General features: G+C 44.9%; 1 protein-coding gene across 1 annotated transcript in view; it reads left to right on the forward strand.

Annotated features, from left to right (window-relative positions):
* The window catches only part of adam12a (ADAM metallopeptidase domain 12a), a 63,056-nt gene that overhangs the window by 13,938 nt on the left and 25,564 nt on the right, over window positions 1-23,554 (forward strand). The window contains exons 4-5 of the mRNA XM_076143510.1: window positions 18,496-18,574; window positions 21,894-21,970. Coding sequence (XP_075999625.1) covers window positions 18,496-18,574; window positions 21,894-21,970 — 156 coding nt within the window. The remainder of the gene's footprint in view (window positions 1-18,495; window positions 18,575-21,893; window positions 21,971-23,554) is intronic.

Raw genomic sequence — 23,554 nt, forward strand, 5'->3', positions numbered from 1 at the left:
AACTGTGTATTTTTGGGTTTGTTTTACTCAATTTCCATAGATATTAACCTTAAATGTAGTCAATTTGACGATGTTCAACACATAATCTCTACTATATTACATCATAAACATTGTAAGGTAAGCTAAATAGTGAAGCGGTGCTGTAAAGTGAAGGCATCATGAGCAGATCCATGTCTGGATCACACAGCAGCTGTTGTTCTTGTACGTTTCCCCGTAAATACCATCTTGCCTGTTTGGTGTCGTAACGGCGAGATGTGAAGTGTCAGTGGCACCGCTGACATTTGGAAAAGCGACACTGGAAAATTATTCATCCCAGCACAATGCTTATATTCATAAACTAGTTAATTTCTTTGGGGCGCTTCCGCTCGTCGTCATTAGAAGCGTCGCTGCGGCAGAGAGACGGAGGCGTGAGATATTCCCTCAAAATCTCCCCGGACACACTTTTGAGAGCTGTGTTGCGCTGGGACGGAAAAGGGCGCGTGTTGCCTGGAGCGGCATGTCAACTGTGATCTGGCTCTCCAAATTATCAAAGAGCGAGGCCTCGTCCACGCGGTAACGCTGGGCAGATTAGACATTTGTTAAAGTCAGCATTTTGACATTTTCCGTGCACCCTGCTGTCCCCTCTGATGAGTCCTTCAGAAATGCCAAACGTCTGAAGCACACTGAAGGCATCGTGTTCAACAGGCTTAATATCGCTTGAAACAGACTGCAAATCGTTCAGCCAATCAACGTTCAAATCACAAAATGTTAAGGATTTAAACAGTTTTGTCCCCTGCAGCTTATGTCCATGGGCGTTATTTGCATACAGATGACTTTGAACTGATTAAACTGGCATATTGTTGAGTTTTAGATCCCCCTAAAGATGATGGCCAGACTTGTAAGACACATATTGGGGGAAAAAAATATGAAGGGCATGCCTCGATTTACATATTCATCACCTTAAGTGCTCGTCACACAGGAGGCTGCTTATCCCTGCGTGTAATTTCAGGGTTGGGATTGTCACTGTGTGTGTTGGCGGGGGAGGCACTTGGAAAAACCTGGCAACGGTTCTGTCCCAAGAAAAGAGCTCATGATAAATGCAGTACCTTTCTTTTTCACCACAATCTTGCCAGTGTTTTTGTGAGCAGCGATTATCGGCGTTTGGACGGGGTCGGAGAAGCTTTGACGCAGGAACACCAACGATGAGCAGCTCGATTCGATTGTGTTCAAAGCCAGGAAGACAAATCCTTAAAATCTAGCTTTGCGTGAGTAAACCGTGGCAACACAGCATATCAAACTGTATCACCGCATCTCTGACTGTCCCTTCAGTTTATTTTAAAAACTAACTCCACTCTGACTCTATATTTTTAACATTGCCAGTAACAATATGAATCCATGGCATCCATAATTTGGACATGTTCGCTAGGGTCCATTTGTTTCCGTAGGGGGCAAAACTATTTCTCCTCTTTATTTCCTCAAAGTACTGCATTGGTGCTTTGACCAGAGACTTCGTCCTCCATTTCTGTTGACAGGGTGGCCGTTTCATAGGATTGTTTACATCATTCACATGCAGACAAATTACAGGAGTGATGCATCGTCCCCCCTCTCCCAAATCAACAGTACTGGTCTAGTTTGGATGGCTCTTGAGCTTTGACTACAGTGTATGGGACCGACTCGTTCCAAGCTGCTCTGTGGCTTTGGAGGTGAGGAGTCAAAAAATATTCTGTCTCTGAGCATCGGCATACATCAGCAGAATAACCGTCACCTCTCCAGAGTCTAGACAACTCCCTAGCTGGAGAGGCAGCAGGCTCACAGTCCGTGCTTCCCTTCCTAATGCACTGCAGGAACACTACGAGGAGGCCAGAGGCTCATCAGCTGGGTGGAGGCTGTTCTTGGATACATGCACTCGGGATGTCTCTTTGCTCATCATGTTGTTTGGCCCTAAGCATAAGAGGCTTTGAGGGTTGGCTATTCATCTTTTAGAGGCATGATACAGACACACACACACGCACGCACGCACGCACGCACGCGCGCCACACACACACACACACACACACACACACACAGAGTTTGATCTGCCCTTCTCCATGGACAGAGGGCAGGCGGAGGATGTGTTTCCTGAGGGGCAGCCCTGGATCAGCAAAGAACTCCATCTATCTCTCTGGTGTTTGGTCAAACAATATAATGGAGGGTGGACAGGATCCAGACACAATTTGTCCGAGTTTGCGTGTTGTTATTTGATTCCGTATCTCGGGCTTTAGACTGCTGCTGGCCTATGAGTTGCAGCTCACGATGAAGACATCCTGGTGTCTCGCGGACAGGAAGCAGCCTCTCTCGGGGTTGGTGAACTGAGCAAACAGAAGGCCAAAGACAGCACACACATAACAAAACCGCACTGGAAAGAAAAAAGGGGGAAAAAGACATCTCTGTGACCTCGTTTGTAAAGTTATTGTCCTCGGCTGATGAGCCACACACGGATTGTTTAAGGAACCTCAAACCCGAAGACACCCATGTGTATCAAATCCTTCCTCTTGTCAATAAGCCAGGAGGAAGACAAGGAGTGTATAAACTCCTTCCTTAGGTCATTAAGTCAGAGTGTGATCACAAGCACAACGGTTTCCACATTTGAGTCTTCAGCCTATGGAAGCCCAGTAGCTGCCATTCCTGAGCCGCTCTGATGATTTACGGTGGGGAAAGAATTAGAGCAACCTCTTCTCACTATTCCATTAGATACTCGGTTCTTATTGCTACCTGCTAGATTGACGTCCCTCCATCCCCTTGTTGTTGAGTCGGATGAAGAAGGAGGTGGATGAAGATTAGCGCAGTGTGACGAAGGAGAGACATTCAGGGACAGAGAAAGAAAGAGAATGTATTGGTCTGAAACAATAAATTCAGCGATTTTTAGTTTCCACTCAAGCTCGTTTGCTCTTTGCTCTCTTCGTTTGCCCGGTGCTTCACATGTTTCACTCTTTTCCCGCTGCACTATTACCTCAGAAGGTGAGACGCAGACGCCGGGGAGTGTGCAAATGAGCCGCCGACGAGCGGGGAGGTCTAACATCATACATATGAATGTATTTGTCGAGAGGACAGATAACAGCCCGGTCCACTAACTTGCTGTCTGGGCGCACACATTATCATATTTGCATAAATTGGAAACACAAAAGCACTTCAGTATATTCATGCACCTATACTCATTTATTCCCCTGTCCACTCGCTGCGTAAACATACACACTCCCTTTCATCAGCCAAATTCAGACACATGCATAAGCACACAAACACACACACACCTTATGCAACAATTTATTCAGAACCACCAAACCTTATTACCAAGGGAAGGGTGCACTGAGGTTAACTCTAGCCTTTGTACCTTTCTTGTTACCCAGCGTGGCTGTAAGGCCATGATACTCTGTGATTCATTAGTCTCAAAGTCGAGCTCTGGAAAATGGCCTCATCTCTGTCCTCAGCCTGCACCTTTTAACTATCATCTTCAAATGGAGACTTTTTGGACAAGGGTCCTTCTCTTTTGAATCACCTTCTCAGTAGGTCCAATTATTTTCCAGCTCAGAGCAGTAATTAAAAGCATAGAGTCTCTATTCTCCAATCAGCACCCAGTTTGTTTGCAAGACAGAGGAGAGTGTGGTCCTAAAAATCTCATGTTTTTTAATCACATTCTCAAGACATGCGTGAGCTGCCTTATTTCAGAATCTGATCATTTGTCAGATTCTTGAAAACTGCACAGGAACATTGAAATTCCGGCCTCAATGGTATAGCTTTTATGCGCATAAGAGATGAAATGGCAGGAGAATAGCTGACCTAAAATAGCTTTCACGTGCACTGATACGGGTCTTCCCCCTCTCTGCTCTCAGCCTTTTTCCAGACAGACCACAGGGGTCTCAGGATTCCAGCTGGTAGATCTATTCCTCATTCTCCACAACCACAGAGTACTTGCGCAGCCAAATGAAACCGACTGTAAGCAGCTGCTGCCGGTTGCCGATTTCTCTCTGGAGAATGAACCACCACCGCTTATTGACCACCAAAAAACACAGACCTGCAGACAAAGATGCCCTTCACTTATAAAACACACTGTTATTGTCAGTGTGTGTGTCACCTGCATAGTCCTCAATGTGGTAACACAAATGTACAGACAGAATGAAGCCCCACCAATGTTTGTTTGACCTCTTACCTTATGGGAAACGGCAATATGCCAAATCCTATTAAGGGATTTTGCAGTGGAAGAAAGCTTAATTAAAGACTCAGACATTTACAACTGCAGATGTGATGCCTTATTATGAAGTGAGAAAGCCGTTATCTATTATCAAAGCCATTGGCTGCTGATAAACGCTTTATTTACAACCACCGAGGCAAATTTGGTCCCCAGACGTTCGCTATTATCAATTATACACAGAAAACAGGATTTGCCGGTTGCTGCTGTGTGGCGTCCCTGTTTTTACAGAGCAGCAGAGTTCATCTGTGTGTAAGACGTGACAGCGAGCAGAGAGACAGCCAGACAGCCCTCGCCCTGTTGTTTTCCATCTCTCACAAATGAGTCACCTTTTTTCAGAGCCTTTCCCTGCATTATTATGAGCCTAGTGTGCATCACAAGACAAATCGTTTTGCAATGAGGCAACATAGGGAAGAAAAGGAAGTTTTAATTGGGCTTCTTTTTGGATTATATTACATTAAAAGTTATGAAAACTTGGAATATCTGAAGCCAGATTAGACCATGTGTTTTGTTTTTTCTCACCTCATTTTGTAACTTCTCTCTCTGGAACATTTAATAATGCATAATGCTGGCTTTATCTGCAAGAGCATTTATTCTAGCAACCTTTAAACATTTAAAGAAGGCTGATAATATACGAGCCCGTACTATTTCAATTTCTCCAACGTAACATTTATCTTATGAATACATTCAGAGGGATCATTCTCTTTTTAAAGATGAGCACGACCTCATTTTCAGCCATGTGTCTCTGCTCTTTACTGCCGATTGTAGTTACGAGCAGTTTTCCCTTCGCAATATTTACTATTGCCGAACAGAACAGAAAAGACAACAGTGCATAACAAGCGGCGCGTAAGCAGGTCCATCTTGTGTGGCATCACTCATCCTCAAAGATGTAGCAAACGCTAGTATGAATATTTATTTAATACATCATCATGGAGGAGTTTAATGACACAACAAGTCACAAGACAGATTGCATCAGATTTATCATACGCTGTCGTGTGTAAGGTTCTTCGCAGCATCATGACAGACGTGATCGATCGCTCGTGCTCAACCACTTCTACGATTTTATACAATTATATCTGTTGGCTGGCTGCAGAAACATTACAGAGGATATGTAGGAGATGGAATTGTTGGTAGTTTCATTCTGAGTTGTGTTTTAAAATGCCTTCATGTGCGAAAAACACACTTTGTGTCGCAGCACCGTCATGCAGACTGACTCAAAACGCTTGGTGGTTTGTGTCTAACCAGGTGTGAAGCTTTCAAGTTCAGTTCAGGGCCGACGGGTTTGTCTTGGATTTCTATAGGCTTCAACCAAGTTTTGCAGCGTCGACAATTATGAACGTATTATTATATTGCCTACTCGAATGTAAACAAAAAGCAAACTATGTCCCCCCCTTTAAACTATGTATAAGATTTCACTGATTTGTCTTTTTAATTTCACAACTTTCATCATAACAAACATTTACAAGCCTTTTATGGTTGTGCTTCCTCATGTCCGCTCCCTTTTGTTTTGGAGTATTAAAGTTTAAAAATTCAAAAGACGAATCAATAAACAATTTCAGCTGTGCCGTAGTGGAATATTCAATATTTATACACTTTATGACAACAATAACTAATGTCGCAGCCGGGGAACCCATAACCATGGATTCTTGAAAATTACCTGGTATTCCCTAAATCGCCTGCTTTAATATCAAAGTGACTTTATGAAGCTGCGGGAGAAGAAACAAATAAGATAGTAAAAAACAAATAACTGCTGTCGTTGGCTTATGCATTACAACTATGAGCGCAGATGTAAACCTGCGCTCAAGTCTTTATGCATTTGATTTGTATGCCTATTAGCAATAAAACAGTTTTTGCACTCAATAGCAGAAGTTTAAGAGACAATCATTTCATTTTGACCTTCCATAAATTAGTGGGAACACCTATAATAATGTTACAAGATGTGTGTGTGACAAACAGTGAAGTGTTGAAGTGTGATTTGTTTCAGTATCGAGGCTGAGGAGAGAAACCGGGTCTGGACGGGATGTGATGACCCCGTCTCTACCGTCTCTGTCTCTCGTCCCCCCCCCCCTGTTTAAGCAAACACCCCATTTAAATCAAAAGTCAATAAGTCAAATCTGATCTGTAAAAGGCTCTGGGCTGCTAAATGGGAATAAACAAAAGCAGTTTCTGACCTCTTTGGCTGCTGACCACACAGATAATCAGTCCAGACACACAGGCCTGGCTTCTATCCTCCCTCTGACAGACAGACAAATAGATTTACTGGAGTTAGTGTGCGAGTTAATGTTGCTGTCGGCCAGGAGGGAATACTTGCTCTACTTGTTCTCCATCCTGGTCGCTGCGTTCTCACAATCCTCTGACCTTCCTGTGACCAATACTCCCTGTGTGTGTATGTGTGTAGGGAAGGGGGAGGGCGGGGGGGTCACTGACTGAGCGAGGAAGCCACGCGTGTTCATCAGTCATGATGGTCAGCGTTGAACTGTCTCTTTCAGCTGAGCGAGGAGATTTTATTTCCCCCCCCCCCCGTCTGTTTGGCTCCCCGGCACATGTGCGCGGGGAGCAGTGGCCTTGTGAAAAATGAGCGCTGGACAGAAAGCAAATGCTGCCTCCGCTCCAGCTGATTAGCACAGCAGAAAATACAGCCTGAGATTTTTCCCCCCCTTCTCAACCTAAAGATAACATTTCTGTTGATGACCCGCTGCCATGGTCAATAACAGAGAGAAAAATCCCACACCGTACAAACCTTCAGTATAAGGAGGTCGGTCAGGAGTCTGATTTTTGTTGTTTGTTCACAGGATACTCAGTAGTAGGACGATGATTTTGTACTGCTTTGTATAATGCTTTGCCATATTCTTGGCCGACCCCTCAGCACGTACTCATATCAGGGAACCCTCTGACTTATAGGTGGCGCTACAGCAAACAGACTCAAATGCCTCACAACTCAGCGTTCACAAGTCTGAGTGTTCTCCATATTCCTAGTCAGGATTTACTATTCCATCACTGGATGCAAAGTCAGATTAAAGTTGTTATTTATAACATCCTGTAGCGTTTGGAGATGGTTAAATATTTATTCAAGTGCTATTTATTGTATCCAGGAAGGTGTTGTTATTGTTATGGGTATTGATTTTGTTAGACTTTCTTCTTTTCGGAATTCTTGTAGTGGTATTTATCACCTGTAGGTTAATGATGTTTTGGTGTATTTACTTCTCCTAAGGTGTGAAGACCTTTCACAGTATCTTTCGGTGTTTTCTTGTTCTTTCTGCTTTCCCCTTTCCGACTGATATAAAGCCTAAAGTAAACTCAACAGCATTCCGATAAGAAGCGAGAGGGAAAACCTGCGTAGGAGTTTGAGTTCACATGTCCCTTTCATCGCTAAATTTAGCGCGGTGATAAAAGGTAATGGTGCGGGGAATGTCGGGACCCAGAGTCTGAAAGTTCCCCCCCCCCCTGCCCCCCACCACCACCCCCGTCCCCGTGTCATGCAGAAAGCAGATGCTGGGGTCCCATCCCACTCATCATTAAGGTTATGAGGCCGAGGCCCCACGCTGCTGAGAGACGGACACACAGGGAGCAGATGGAGGCAGGCGGAGAATGTTTCATGGATGGATTAGACATTTCTGGTGGTCCTGCTTTGTCAGATGAGGTGTGAAATTAGCCCCGCTCCTCTTCCGCGACTCTGTCTCACCTACCTGTCTCGCGCTCGCTCTTTCTCCCCTCACTTATTATCTGGCTGTCAGCAACTTCTAATAACTCCTGGTTTGGGGTACGGGACATGGCAGGATCTCCCCCTATTCTCCTCACTCAGGCTCACCTAATCCCTCCAGCACCGGGGACAGTGTTGTGCTTCCAACAACAATAGGAGCTGTCAGGGGTTTGATGAAGAGGCTGTGGACTGCTTTTGGGGTGCTGGGACCCTACGGCGTGGACGAGCACCCCCCTGAGTCCATGACACAGTTCCCTTAAAATCATCACCATGATTTTCCAAACAAGGGGTCACAGACAGGTTGCAAAAATCTGGACTGAACCGGGTGACACCAAAGCTTTACTTGAGGTCATGTCTTGAAAAACAAATTCTTTCCCTTGAATAATTTCCATCAAACCCTTTTCATTTCGTTGCTCTCACTTTTCTTTAACATTTATGGGGCTCATTAGTTTCAGTTTTCCATTTGTTTTCAAAAATAAACTAGAAACGCACTCAGGGATACCACACACACTCCTGGAATACAAGTTTAAATCGTTTTTATTCTAATCTCTGTAATCACTCGCATGTGCTTTCAACTGGAAATCAAGTCAGTAGCCAAGGTCCTGACTTTCACCCCAACCCACAAGCCAGATCTGATTTAAAACCTTTATGAATACAATACACCTGCCTGCTGCCGTCTAGCATGAATATAAGAAACAAAGACAGTCATTAGAACAATTGCGTTTAACTTATTGATTAATTTAAGTAGAGCTGAACTGAACAAGACTATCTATATAATAACTGGATATGAACTGGAACTGCAGATGATTGACGTAAACACGGTCCATAGTGCATAGCCTGGTGTGTTATGAGATGATGTCAGCACTGGAAAAAATATGTAGCATTTACTGAGATCACGTCAGTGGAACGACCCACTTTGAAAATTTCCATCGTGAAATTTCTTGGGATGATGTCACTATAGGAAAAAAAATCGCTCTCCGGAAATGATATCATGGATATAATTGAAATATATCAGCATTTGCAAATACAAAGCACTTACTGGTAGATTTACACCAACAGTTATTGAGATGAATGCAGAAGACGGCATGAATATTCACGAGGTACTCTATATATACCTTGTAATGTATATGGTAATTTCGCAATTATCACAATGATCGTCGACATACTTTGGAGTTTTACAGATTATTTTGAAATAGAAACAAGTGAAATTGAGATGAAAATCGCAATAATAGAATAAACATGGCATTTACAGCTCAAACACTGTAGTAACTGTTTTTAATACTGAGTTTGTAGTGTATAGTTTTTGTCTTTTCTCTCAAATTTTCATTGCTGTAGCTCTTACTAGACACCTTCAGAGATTTATTGTTCTTGTATGACCCATTGTTACTCGATTTATTGGTGGAGCACAATCCCATTGTTGCATGACTGTATTGTATGCTTTTGCCCTACTGTCCCACTTCTGGTACACACCTGGCCATCCCAGGAGAGACACGCCCCACCTGAGGTTTTTGTTCTTTAGCGGGTTTCTCCTTATCTTCCTAGTGAATTGTGAATGCGTCACCAATAATCCTGGCATGGCTCCGTATTAACTTCCACTTTAGTCTTAAAAAAGCTGGCAAAACTCATGAATAGATGCAAACTGACTCACCTTTTCGCTCTGTTCGATCGCTCAACGTCAGCATAAAGGGGACGAGCCCCAGCTGTTCACTCCATCTGCATATTCACCCCCCCCCCACCCCTGCTCGCATGTTTACAAACAATCCCGTCACGAAAGCCAATAATGTTCATCTTCCTGGGCGAGCGTCTAGTTTAACATCAGGCCCCCGGAGTGAAGAGCGATTCCTCCGAGGTTTCAACGAAGCGAGGATGATCGATGAGCTAGCAGCCCGTTATTGGGAAATCAATCACCAACTTTAGGAATGCGTGGAGATGAAGTGCTGCCATGTGATGTTTGAGAGCTGATATAAAGAAGGATGGCGTGCAGTGTTTTTGTTTTGTCAGCATCTAGCGTGGGGTTCAGGTTTAATCAAACTCCCAATAAAAGATAGTAGTGATTTATGTACCCGAGGCCGCTGGGAAACCTATGGCACCGCTAAATAAAGTGGGCATTTAATTCCCCATCAGTAGAAATCACAACCGTCGCAGATGGATGAGCGGCCTGACCTTGCACATTTCACAGAGGATACATTTCTCTTTTAAATAATTGCGTTGTTGTTGCACTGTCTCCTCCGATTCCTCCCCTCCTCCGTTACAGCATTCATCTCCCCCTTGCCTCCCTCCCACATCTCAGCAGTCAATCATCTCATAGAAGGAGCGGGTGGCATCTCCATCACTGACACCACGCCATCAAACCCGTTAAAGGAAGAGAGACACATTTGTATTCGCTTCTTAATTGTTCACACTCCCCGAAGGTGTGCGAGGGAGCAGAACCGAGGGGAAGCAAACGAGCACAGACAGGTTTAATTAATTGAAACGCTCCTTTTTATTTTACGTGCGCACTTACCTCGTGAAAAGGCTCAATTGTTTGAAGTTCCCAAGTCGCTCGTTAGTTCGAGTGCGAGGTTGCGGTGAATGCGGCCGGGCGAGCTTTGGATTATGGGTTATGGGTCAGATCTGAATGAATGCAAACCCTTTGAGCCTCTTGTATGAGCATGACTTCCTGAAAGCCCTTGAAAGTAAATAAATTGACATAGAAACGGTGATGTAATGAGTTATTGAAGGCTTGTCGTTTTCCATTTGGGAACATAAATTAAATCTACAAATGTTGCGTCTGCAGACACACCAACATATCATCATATTGTCTGTCTGTCTCATAACAAAATACAAAAGAATCAGATGAAAGAAGAGTAACAGGAACAGAAATATTGGAAATCTGATTAGAAAACAGCAACTGCAGCACAAATGCTGTATTTCTTTATTATTTTGCTTATTGTTTTCTGCTCATTTTGAGAACCTCGAGCACACGCTTCAGCACCCCGTGGACATCAAATCAGGGTGGAAATTGGTTTATAAACTGATCTCATTGAGCATTTAGGGCATTCATTGTTTAAAATCCTTGCAAACCCCAAACTATGAGTCTTACCTGTGAGGATATCAATGTCAAAATGTGGTCAAAATTAGTTTCAGTGCTCTGGCGGAGTTCCATAATGTGAAAATGCAGGATGCACTGAGGGTTACATAGAGTTTGCAGAAAGTGTTGAAAGAACAGGATGTGTTTCATGATCTATAAGCCATGGCCCTGCAGATGTGGAACACAGACAGATGTTGAAATCCCAAACACAATATTCACTGCAGACACAGCACATACCATCATCCCTGCACTCAAGACAAACACTAACACACACACAGACCCACAAATCAAATTGGGCTACCAGCGTTTTCAGTCATTCCTTACACATTTACACACACACACACACACACACACTCTTTCCGTCTCACACACACGCCGGCATGCACAGCCGGGGCCCATCCTGAGGGAGATGAAGAGGCAGAGCACGAGTGCGGTCCCTGCCACGGAGGAACAGCAGCCCTGAGGGCAGATACGAGTAGAAAGGAGGATGAAGGATCTCCCCTCCAGTGATCCACGGTAACAAAGGCGATTTGAGAGACTGCTGCGGCACCCCGCATAATTACTTTCAGATAATAATGTCACATGCCCGCGCTATGAAAAATGAAACGTAAAAAACCTCAGAAACTGCAGAGATTTTTGTGCGAACACTCGTGTTTTTTCCTGCGAGCGTAAGGAAGGTTTAAATTCATATCCGGCATTATGAAGTGCAGCGCAGCGTTCTTAGCAACAAGCACAGAGGTCACGCCACGCTCCTCACACCTGCCTTTGATTAATGCGATTGGTAATAGTTTCCCCCTTCCGACCCTTGTGGGATCGGTGACATCACGGGCAATAAAATGATTCTGGATGTTTTTGCAGAGGGGGAACAAGAAACGCTTGTCCTGCTGTAACCCGTGACTTGAGTGTGTGATTTTGATTTGCAGACTGGTCTTTGTCATAGACACCGTTTGTCTCCGTTGGCGTGCGCTCGCATGCCTCTGGGTGGCTGACAATGTTGGAGCAGTGGGAGCAACACATGAGAGCCAGATGTGACTTGATGTTCCAATGTTGACAAATGACAACAGATGAGGAACAAAAGCTTGAATAGTGTGTGTGTGTGTGTGTGTGTGTGTGTGTGTAAAAAGGGTCTCTCCTAACATCTGCAGTAGGAGTGATGTTGTTGTGACTGTGCGTGCATGGAGACGAGTTGTAAACAGGGGAAAGCTCAACAAACGGGTGTTTCCTCCATCATCACACATGATACATCTATTGAGTTTTTCACTGTGCATGTCTGACAGAAGTCATTGGAAAATGTTTCACACGAACAAACACGCTGAAGGTATTTATGTCTCACTGGACGCGAGTGTTTGAGGGACAGCTGACAGATCGGCTGTCTGCGGGTAAGTCCACACGAGATGACCACTGGGGACGTGAGGCTGTTAGCAGCTGTGGCCTCTTATTTCGTGCTCCACAGATCACAAACATCTTATTTGATGTCCAAGCTGGGGTTTTTTCCAATGTAGGTCAAACAATTGATGGGAAAATATAAGAATATGTTGCTTCTTATATACGATACTAGTCCATGTTACTCCTAAAGGGCCGTGGGTGGAATTGTTGAACTCTTGAGTCCCCCGAGCACAGCCCTTCATCCGTGAAGCTCTGTAATCGTCACATTTTCATACCAAACAGTTTAATTGTACTTTCGGTAAGAGTTTACCCTCACATTATGGCCCCCTCCCTCCCTATATCATGGCTCCAGTGCTGGTTCAGAGCTTTTTCCACCCAAAGTGGTGAAGAAATACTAAATCCTTTATTTCAGGCCTAAAAATACTCAAATTTGTGGATTTTGAGGCTAATGGGTAAGTTGAAATTGCACAGTAAGATGTGGAAACTCAACCTCAGGTTACTAAAAGCCCCAAATGCTCACAGAAAAAACATTGAGGACATGACCTTGGTGCTCTTAATAGTTGCAGTCCCTGTTCCTCAGTACAGTGCAGCCAGTGTGTTTCTCGGTGTTGTTCCAGAGTTCTACTTCCTGCTCCCCGAGTCAGTGGCAACCAGAACTCACGCAGCTCCCTCTGGCCTGCATCATTATCATCGCACTTTATCAAAGATTAGTGTTGCATTCCTCTGCTAATTTCAATTAGCATATCCATTGTTGTGGGAGGTATTCATCATCCCGTCTCTGTAATTGGGATCCTGTGGAGTCATCCATCACACAGACGTTGCGCAGAGATGACACTTTATTGATTTCACGGGGGCACGCCTGGGCTTAACCGCATCAATCTCCCGGTGACAGTCGCCATATTGATTGCGTGCCACCGGTGCTAATGGCTGTTCAGTCTGACCATCTCGCTGACCAACTAAGCGCCCAGGAATGCCACGCAAGGTGTTAAGAATCGCAATGTAGGACTGTAATCTGTGACGGAATCCCAACGCGATTTCAGCTTTTCTCCAAAGCTTTGGGTGAATTTCACCTTTTTAACACAACTGGCTGCCTCGTCCAAAGCCAGAAACTTGGCATACGGGTGAGAGATTCATTATTTTTGTGTTTTCTGCCTCTGGTGCTGTGCTGCTGGACTGAATTCTGGGTCCTGGGTCGCCACCAAGCTGGATGTTAGCTCGCTACCGAACATGGCAGCTTAAATAAATAAAGTCAAACCCATCTGGCTTGACTTTTTTCTTTCTCTCTCTCTCTCTCTCTTTCTCTCTCTCTTTCCCCCCACATCCATCCATCCTCCCTCCATTTTTCAGCCGAACCCATTGGCTGGCATGCTCTAGCAGCTCCGTGCATGACATGCTTTGTGGAGACTGTGAGTTGCATTAAGCTCGTGAGGGCGAGCGAGCGGGCGGGCGGGCGGGCGGGCGGGGGAATTCTGCTTCCCTGCTCCACTTGGCACCGGCCGGCCAACAGAGCCCTGATGTCAGACAGATCACAGCCAGGAAGACTGGCTCTCATCCCTCGCCGCTCCTGGAAACAAAAAATGTTTCTAACACACGGACAAGTTTTTTTCCCCTTCTTCCTTCTTCTTCTTCTTCATCTGCTTTTTAGGATTGTACAGTTTTCACACACATGAGCCTGCTTTTTCCAGGCCGAGCCGCCTTCTTGCCATTTGCCACATAAAAGCAGGGGGGGACGTTATTACTACCACATTGCCTCACAATTCTCTCCATTCAGATGTAACGTGCTAATTGGAGTCCCTAGATTAGACTTTACGAGATTTTTGACTCCTTTGATGATGCTCTCATTTGCTCTAAATGTTTATATTTACATCTGTTCTGAATATCTCTCTCCGAGCCTCTCGCCTTCCCTGACTCTCATTTATCACAGTTAACTGAAGGCTTTTTCCACAAGTCCCTGATTAACTTGTCTGTGTGTAATGAGACGTATCGGAAACCTCTGACTGGGAAATCATTGGGTATTGATTCGACTTGTATTCCGACGACGGTAACGAAGTCTATAGTGTTAATGCTTCGCTCAAAGCAAGTCAGTTAAGGACAAAAACATAGAAAAACTGTAAGTGCTGTGATTATTGTCATAGATTTTGTAATTCCTGGCATTCATTCATACACTTGCGGTTTTGTAGAATGTCACATCGCCAGACGAAGACGCAGATTTTCGATGGAGCGCCAATTTACTAAATGTCAGACTTCCAAAATATGACTTTTCTGGTTTCACGTCACGTTTTCATTTCTCCATGCGGTCTGTTCACCTTTGCTTAAATCGCCGCTGCAGCAGCATGTGGTCCAGTTTGCGTTTATTGCTGAGTAAATTTAACCCAACGTTCCTCTCGGTTTGAAAGCCTTCGCAGCGCTTTAACGTATGAAGTTATGTAATTTGTCCCTTTTTAAAGTTCTGAGCCGCCATGGGAACCGTTTTGCAGGGAACGCTGCTGTCTTTCGCCCTTTGGTTTGCGCTCTCCTTGTTCCTAGGCCTGTGATTTGGTTATTGCGGGCGATCACACGCACCATTTCATGTTAATTACAATAAATGTTTTATAAGTTGTACCTCAGGCGATAATGTAAGTATAATCCCGTTCCAACGTCAGCACGAATACTGATTTCTTTCTATTCTACCTTTGGCATTCGAGACCTTTTCTTCTAGGTCACTTCAAGCACCGGCCTATTAAGAAGGCCGCATGTTTTCTGCTGATTGATTAGACTCCAACTCCGATTCATCAAGGCTTTGGCAATATATCACACACACCTCCTCAATGCTTCATCATCACCTTCCTTCGCATATCACGCAGAACAAACACTCTGAATAAAGACAGATGGATTTTTGGCGATAAATTCTCCGGGAGCTGCGACGGCCGTATTTTCCAACCGGTGAAAACATTCCCGACACCTCCTGTGCTGAAATGACTCGAAATGACGTTTATAGCCGCATTTGAATATATCCCCATTTCCTTTCCCCTCAATCCTGGGTGTTATTTTCTTACATAAAGGCAGAGAGGAGAGGCAGGTTATGCAGAGCGGATATACAGCTGAGAAAGTGATCATTTAATGCAGATGGAGGAGAAGTGGCATTTAGTCGCTGGCATTCAAGCGTCGGCATGAAGTGACTTCATTGTCTTTCTGTCTGCGATGTCGAAACCGCAGGCAGGCGAATCTCACTCTTGCCTTTTTTACATTAACCACCTCGGAGACAGCTTGACAAGATGTAAACAGGTGTAATTATGCGCTTTGTACCTGTCTAACAGATCCAGAGAATTGAAGAAATGCTTGTTTTAAAGAAGAGCACTTGCAGCATAAGCGTCAGAACTCCTCTGTGGTGTGGCCTTTTCGCGTCTCTGTCAGGCCGCCGGGATGAGCGACAGATTCGCTGGCATTAGCAGCGTCGAGTGTGGCGTCTCCTCGTTGCCCGGACGCGCCTTTAACAGACAACACTGCCTGTCAATCAGACAGAGCCCCCGCGTGGAGGCCCATCCTGTGGGTAATGCATTTTAGATGGGGAGCGCGACCTCCTCCCTTCTCTCTCCTCCCGTGCCTCATTAACTTCCTGCTGATTGATAAACAGCGAGCCGCCGCCTGCCGCCGTGCAGGGGCGGCGCGGCTCGTGGAATTAGATCCATGATGTACTTGGCTGGTGGTTCATCGCTCACCCGGAGGTGCAGACACCCCCACCCCCCCAGGTGGTGTCAGCTGGCTGCTAGTGACCTATGTGTGTGTAAGTGTCACAGGGTTCACTGTGTCAAACTGTTAAACAAATTGTACAGGTGTGTGTGTGTGTGTATGTGTGCATGTGTGTATGATGTACGATTCTCAACATGGTTCAAGCTCTTAATTACAGGAGCATCCCAGTGGGTTTGCACTTTGCCCCTCAGTAACTTCAGCGTTACCTCGCAAGCAGCCTGTAGATTCATTGCTGTTTGTTGTCGAAAACACAAATATTAACATCAATCTTACTTCAAATGATTTTTTAATGCCCCAGGCTCAAACCCTTGACCCAGAGAGGCCACACAGTCTGGCGTGTCCATCAGCTGCAGATGGTCTGGAGACAGGTGGTCCCGCTTGTGGCCCAGACTACAGGAATTGCCAACATTTTTTTGGATAAAAAAAAGGGGCTTCACGCTTGACTGACATGGCGAAGCTGGCATATTGAGAACGACAGAAGGACGCTGGTGCGGACGGTTTGTGACAGAGAGCGGACAGTAAAAGAAACAAGCTTCCAGAAAAGAGTTGTAGGGGTTATTTCAGGTTTAAGGACGAGAATCAAAGCAATGAATAAATATTTCAACGATACCTTTTGATGTGTCAGCCGTAAATATTTGTGATTGGAAACTTGCTTGTTCCTTTTTTTTTTGGATCAAAGTGATGTTATGTCACTGAGCTTGTGGTTTTGTGAGCTTGTGGTTCTGGATCGGTGTCAGCGCAGTCGAGTCAGCTGATAATAATGGAAACCAAAAGCTTGCCCCGGAGGCAATCGTGTTAAACATCCCGGGGACACGAGCCGATGCCCCTCCTGGTCCTAAACTGCTGACATGTGATCAGACGTCCTGCTGTAAAGTTGAATCCCACTGGCTTCGTGTTTCCTAGCGTGAGTCACTGAAGCCTTTCCATACTCAGCCGTCAAAGTCAGAAAGTAAAGTGAATCATCATATGGATGGCACATGGGCGTCTGCACCGAGTTCTTTTCATAACCACACACACACACACACACACACACACACACACACACACACACACACACACACACTCTGAATTTATCTGTTGTGGGCAGATGTTGAGGTTGGAGTGTCTGAAAAAAGCACCGGCCTAATTAAGATTGAAGAAACACATCATTCCATTTGGCTGGCCGCTCTCTCTGGCCTTGCTTTGATCCAGTGATTACTCCCAGGTCTTTGGCTCTGCTAAAGTGAAGGGCGGGGGGGGGAAAACGTCGTGTCTCATGCTGACAGGTCCCAAACAAAATAACCCTCCCCCCCCGGCTCTGGGTTGTTACAGCTGACACTCCCAGCTGGGTTGTCAGCGGTGAGGTCAGTAAGAGGATCCAGCTGCCCGCTGAGGTTTGTTCTGTTGTGGATTAGCACCAGCAAACCATCTGCCGGCGTCCTGTGGTGTAATACAGTACACGCGGTTATGCTCACTTGTACGTGCACGGACGTATGCACGCACAAACACAAACACGCCCCATCCACGCAAACTCTAATTCACCCATACGCTGTTGCGCAAGTGATCAAACATACACACAGTATACGCACATGCTGTAATCATCAGCTCATCGCGGGGTGTGTGTTATTTTATTGGATCTTCCAGCTGTTTATCCCCCCTTGTTCCCCAACTGGCGGCCCCAGCTCTGTGCCAGGACCCGACGCCAGACCATGCAGGGGGTCCGCACTGACCTCAGTAGTTGAAGAAGAGGGCAGCCAGATTCAGAGTGACCCCCGAGTCGATGCTGCCGCTCTCGTCTCCGTTCTCATAGTAGGATGAGGACGGAAGAGAGAGAGAGAGCAGTGTAACGTCCTACTCATGATCTCCTAATGTATACTTTAGCCCATTTCACAGCACTTTCATAATGTACCTTTTATAATCCATAATCACGTATTGCCATAAATACAGAAAAGTGTATCGTAGCGACGTACCACAGATTCCAGTTTACAGCTAAAAACTATTCATTCGCTGATTTTCAGTCAACATATCGAGCACGAAACCTCTCCTGTTGGCAGTCGGGTCGCGCCTCCATAGCTTAGCCCGCGTCTTCATTTCATGTTATTGTATTCAGCGGGGCGCTAATTCCTCCTCTACCATATCAAAAGAAATGAGATATGGATTGGTATTGAATGCTTTTTCCATGGTGCGTGCATCCAGTGTGAACGTAGCTTTAATAGAATATGTGACAGCGGCTCGGATCCCTTATTCCATTTTCTCTTTAAGCGGGGTTAAGAGGTTTAGATCTCGTCACACTCGGCCACGCTATTTATCTCCCATGCATGTCTGGCAACGGCACGGCGGCGTGAGACACTGTGATTGATTTTCGGCGGACGATCTCAACCCCGCCAGGTCACTTCTAATCACCTCTTGTCTTTGTTTATCTTTTTCTAGGGGTCTGTTTGCAAGTCACTATACAGAAACCCATTACCTGGAAGATGGCAGTGCGGTCGCAGGCTCTCACAACTTCACGGTACGTTTTTTAACGACTTCGACTGTTGTTCTTCTCGGCTTCCTGTTAAAGCTGAGAATAGACCGATGCTCTTCAAACTGTGACGTTATCTGCCTTTACGAAGCTCGGCCTCCTGTCGAACTCCTTGTCTTCTGTCCGCCTCTGTCTCTTTGTGCTTTGTTCAGGTCAATTAGGGAGTTGAATTGATCCATTAGACCCATTGTTACAGTGCCAGGAAAGGAGCCAATGCACCCATTTTCCATTCCCCCCTGCAGTATCTGAATCATATTTGCCGGAAAAAAAGACACGCTGAGGTCAAAGCACGGACTCAGTGTGAATCCTCTGGGAGTCCGAAGTCATTTTGCAATTTGATAAGTCAAATTCACTGAAGAGAAAAATTGCGAAAAGTGACTTGGACTCCAGAGAGTTATGGATAAGCCCCAAATCATTCCAAAAACGGCTTATTATTGCAAAATATAGATTTTATGAACAATTATTCTTTTTTTCAGACGGCACACTGGCTGTGAAATATTTACCACCTGTTGCTGAAGTTATTAACTTTCTGTGGCACTGCACTTTAGCTATCACATCTGTGTTTTTCACAGGGGTTTCTGTAGATGGGCAATCTGTGACAAAACAGTAGCTACACAGGTGATATTAATCTTTTAGGTTTGGTGTTTTTGGTCAGGTAGGTTGGGTGTTATCGGGCGGTATTAAGTGCGGAGCCAGCTGTTTGGCAGTCAGCAAGATGTCAGACGGTGTTGACAGATTATTACTGAATGAAGGAGACAGATTGTAGCATTTTATCCCCCCCCGGAAAGTACACTGATTTATTCTCTGGTTATTTCGTGAGAGGGAAAGACCGGGGACATAAAACCTGATGGGTTGTTATATCGTAATGAATAGGTTTGGTGTAGTTGGACGATGCAGTGCAGGATCTTTTCCAATGCCTCAAAGCGTCCACCTGCTGCCTGATTTCAGATTTGCTCCTCTGTGCTGTTTGCAGAGCAATTAGATATGTTATTTCTGCTCAGATACCCCGAAAGCTTAATCATAGGCAGCTTGTGAGGTCTGTATACAAAACACTTGGCCTACTTAAAGCCGAAACCACAATAGAGATTAATGTAACACAATAACAGCCCAGCCCACTCCATAAAAACTGAACAATATTTTCCGATGAGTGTTGTGTCGGGGCTGCTGCGGGGCTCAGCTGGATCGAATCTGCCTGGGCTCGGCCAGCTCTGTAGAATTGCTGCCATTCCACAGCACAAAGACAATGAGAGAGTGGTAGCAGGTCATTCTGGGTGGGACCTAATCAGGAGTCCATAGCTTAGCCGCCCTGCACGTTGTGTGTATGGATGGATGAGTAGATGATGGACAAGAGGGTGGACAGTTGTGTGACTTGTGACCCTGATCACCCAGAAGATCAGGAACTTCCTTTCTTTTGTCTCTCTGAAATGTGCAACGTTCCCCTGGAAACACATCTTGTCCATCAGGATATTCATGAAACCCCAAAACAGAACAAACAACTTCTGTTGATGTGTGTAGCAGTCAGGTTTGGGCGCATGTGTGTCACCAGCTCTAATTTGAATAAACTTCACAGACGTCGGAGTGTGTGGGTGTGTGAGCAAAGACCTTATAGAAGGAGCCACAAAGTTCCTCCCCTGAATAGTCTCAGGTAAAATTGCTCCCAATTCCGATGAAACTTTAAATCGGAAAAGTCGCCCTTCACGCACAATATCATCCCCCGCTCGGGAACAGAACGGGCATCTTTCCAACCCAATCACTCCTCTCGTCCCTCTCTCATGATCACAACCAGCACTTAATGCGGAGGTTTAACACAGGAAGACAACCAGATCTTGTGAGACGAGTTAATTTATTTGTCCGGCCGGCAGAGACAACGCTGATATATTGCCTCGGGCCAAGAGACCTACAGGGTTCAGCTGTGTGTCAAAGGCAAAGGTACTGCCGGAGTGACTTCAGCGTGAGTCAGCCGCCCCTCCTTCTCTCCGTTCTCATTACGTCCTCTCCTTTCCCTTGCAAAATAAACCCCGTAATGCAATAAAAATACAAATGCCACGTGTTGTAAGGAAAGCCATCTACCGGGAATATGAATCATTGGTGTGGTCATCAAAGAATTAACTTATAATAACAACTGCATGGTCATGACAAACAATGTAATGATCACACCCAGGGGCCGCCTCCCATAATAATCTGGGGTATCAGATATTAATCTTACTTATTCAGATATGAAGAAGTAAGCAGTTTCCTTACACAGTACTTTCTGCAGAAACCATGGAAACAAAAGCCTATTCATATCCCCTATATCGATGCATCAGCGTCATGATCTCATCAATGAAACATGAGGTGGAAGCATTAACTCACCGCACTAAATCCAGCCTCGCTCCTCCCCGCTACACTCTAATTTCATATTACATATTTCATGCAATGCACTGTCCTGTATTTTCACCTTTTTACCTTTCCGATAATGGATTGTGCTCTTTTGGCGCACTTACCTCCAGAGAGGCGGAGAGGCTTTCAAGGTTTTGTTTTGTTGAATCCCTATTGACTAAAATTGTGTGTTTGTGGGCAATAAGCCTGAAACATGCAATTTATCATCGCTGTTGGAACTGGAGTGTGACAGAGGTGAACAAATGTTAATTTAACGATTGTTCTTTTAAGGTAGAATTAGGTTGCTGGGATCTACAAAAAAAGCCATTCGGATGCTGAACACACAAAATCAGGAGCTTGCTTGAAGGAAGCCGGATGCTGAAATTTACAGCCTGCGCTCTATGTTTAGTGGCAGCATATAGTTGGGTGGAAAACTCACATTTCCTTGTTTTCCAGAACAGGCGAGGCTGTCAGTGGGGCTGTCGGTCAGACCTCACCTGAGAGGCCTTTGCACTCCTGCAAAAAAAGGGCTGTTTTCACTCCAAACCAGACACTTCCTCCCCACCCTCTCTTTACTTGCTTGGTTCAATAAACACTGGCTTTAACTCACTTTTCTTCACTGCAGCCTGACAGGTGTGGTCCCTGAAAGAAAGCTGGTACCTGGGAACTCATCGGCAGCAGGAGATTACGCTGGGAAATGTGAAACTCTACACAGATTTCAGTCATCATTAAGCCTGTGGTGATGCCTGGGATTGGCTGTTACTAACCCAAACCAAGGCTATTTCCCCAAGAGTTAATTTGCTCATATTTCACAGTTATCAACCGGCTCTCCTGTTGGGTGAACTTTGCTTAAACCCAAACACATTTCTTTTTTTTTTGCCACACTGGTCCTGTTCTTCCTTGTACTTAATTTTAAATCCAAAAGCTTTGTTTGTTTATGTTGCCTCAGGTAAACTGCTACTACCACGGCGAGGTGGAAGGTCACGCCAACTCAGACGTCAGCCTCAGTACCTGTGCAGGGCTCAGGTAAGGCTGGAGGGAGCAGCAGTGGGGGGAGATATCATTCATTTTGGGGGGTTTTCTGTCATTTAATGTGTAATATAGTTAGGAGGAAGATGCTAAACTTGAGGATGACTCATATACGTGTCCACTTTAAGGCCTGAGGCTGAAACAGCCATGAACGTTTTCGATTGTCCCTCACCTTTGTATTTTGATCTGTATGTCTTAAATACACCCACAAATCAAAACAGAGCATTCCATTTTTACTCAGAGTGTACAATGTTGTTGCAGCCTTGGGATCGTACCACAATGGTAGAATTTTCTGTGGTGTCAAATGTAAAAATACCACTGTAAACCACGAAAAGTATAGACTGAAGCTTTTCCCATTAACATTGTTGGAAAAACCTTGTAAACCCAAAGTTTAAGAATGTAGTAATTGAATAATCCAAGGTTAACACAAAAAAAGGAAAAATGTTGGCAAAACAAACTTGCATGCAATTCCAAGTATACAAGTTAATGGGTTTCATGCTCCTGAATGACACTGAATAAAGTAAATTAAAGTAATTAGCATCTACAGTCGTTAGATGAGTGCAAGGGGGGTTAACTCATCATCATCACTTTCCTTATCATGACATTACCTCTGGCCTAATGCATCTCAAAGCACCGGTGATCAAACACAGCAGCCACACGCCCCAAGCAGAGGCTGCGTGTCACAGCCACACACTCCGTAATCACTCCTCCTCCTATGGTGGATTTAAAGAAGGAATGCAGCCGAAACACGACACCCCAAAATGAGCAAATAATGAATTTCACTGCATTAATAAGCGAAGATGACACGCGTTATATATACGTGCTGGAGGGCTTTAACCTTGATCCTCTTCAACGTGTCAAACCAGCGAGGAGACTCTTTGCGGGAAAAGTGCGGTTTGCAGATGTCAAACAGGAGTAATGATTGTAGTAATGTCACCAGACAACATCAGGAACGATTTCACCCAGCGGGCCAAATGTCTGCACCCTCTCCAAGGAGCGATCGGCCTGATTGTCAAGCCCTCGCTCTTGACCTTTGTCTTTGTATTTATTTCTTTATTTCAGTTTTTCTGCAACCTGTCTGTGCGAAGACAGATGCAAAGAACCTTATTTGACAAGAGCTATGCCGCTTGGCTGACTCACCGAGACAAATTGCTCTCGGTTTGGGTTGGCAGGACTCCGGCTTTTTTGGGGGGAGTTTAATACGAGTTCATGTGGTTCTGGATGTTGTGCAAGGTTGTGAGAATTTCAGCGTTTGGCCCGATCAGTAAATCATCATCGTGAATCGCAGTTACTCACTTCTTCTGGGATCAACAAATTGGAGTTGTTAGAGGTGCAATTTGTCATTCAAATGGAAATAAAAGAGCAAAATTTCAACTGGCACATCCACATTGACTGACTTTAAGGTTTTCAATACGCAGACTACCGCTAAGTCTATTAAGTTGTACGTATAAAACAGATTTCCATGCTCTTGTTTCCATCCAGGGGGCTATGTTGAATCATTTTCGATGCTTTAATGAGCAAAGAACACAGTGATACATTCCTGCTCTCCCGTACTGTCTCTTAATCCATTTTCTTCTTATT

This window comes from Genypterus blacodes, unplaced genomic scaffold (genome assembly GCF_046128005.1).
Source record: "Genypterus blacodes isolate CSIRO-AG114 ecotype Tasmania unplaced genomic scaffold, CSIRO-AGI_Gbla_v1 ptg000026l_1, whole genome shotgun sequence".
Taxonomy (NCBI): domain Eukaryota; kingdom Metazoa; phylum Chordata; class Actinopteri; order Ophidiiformes; family Ophidiidae; genus Genypterus; species Genypterus blacodes.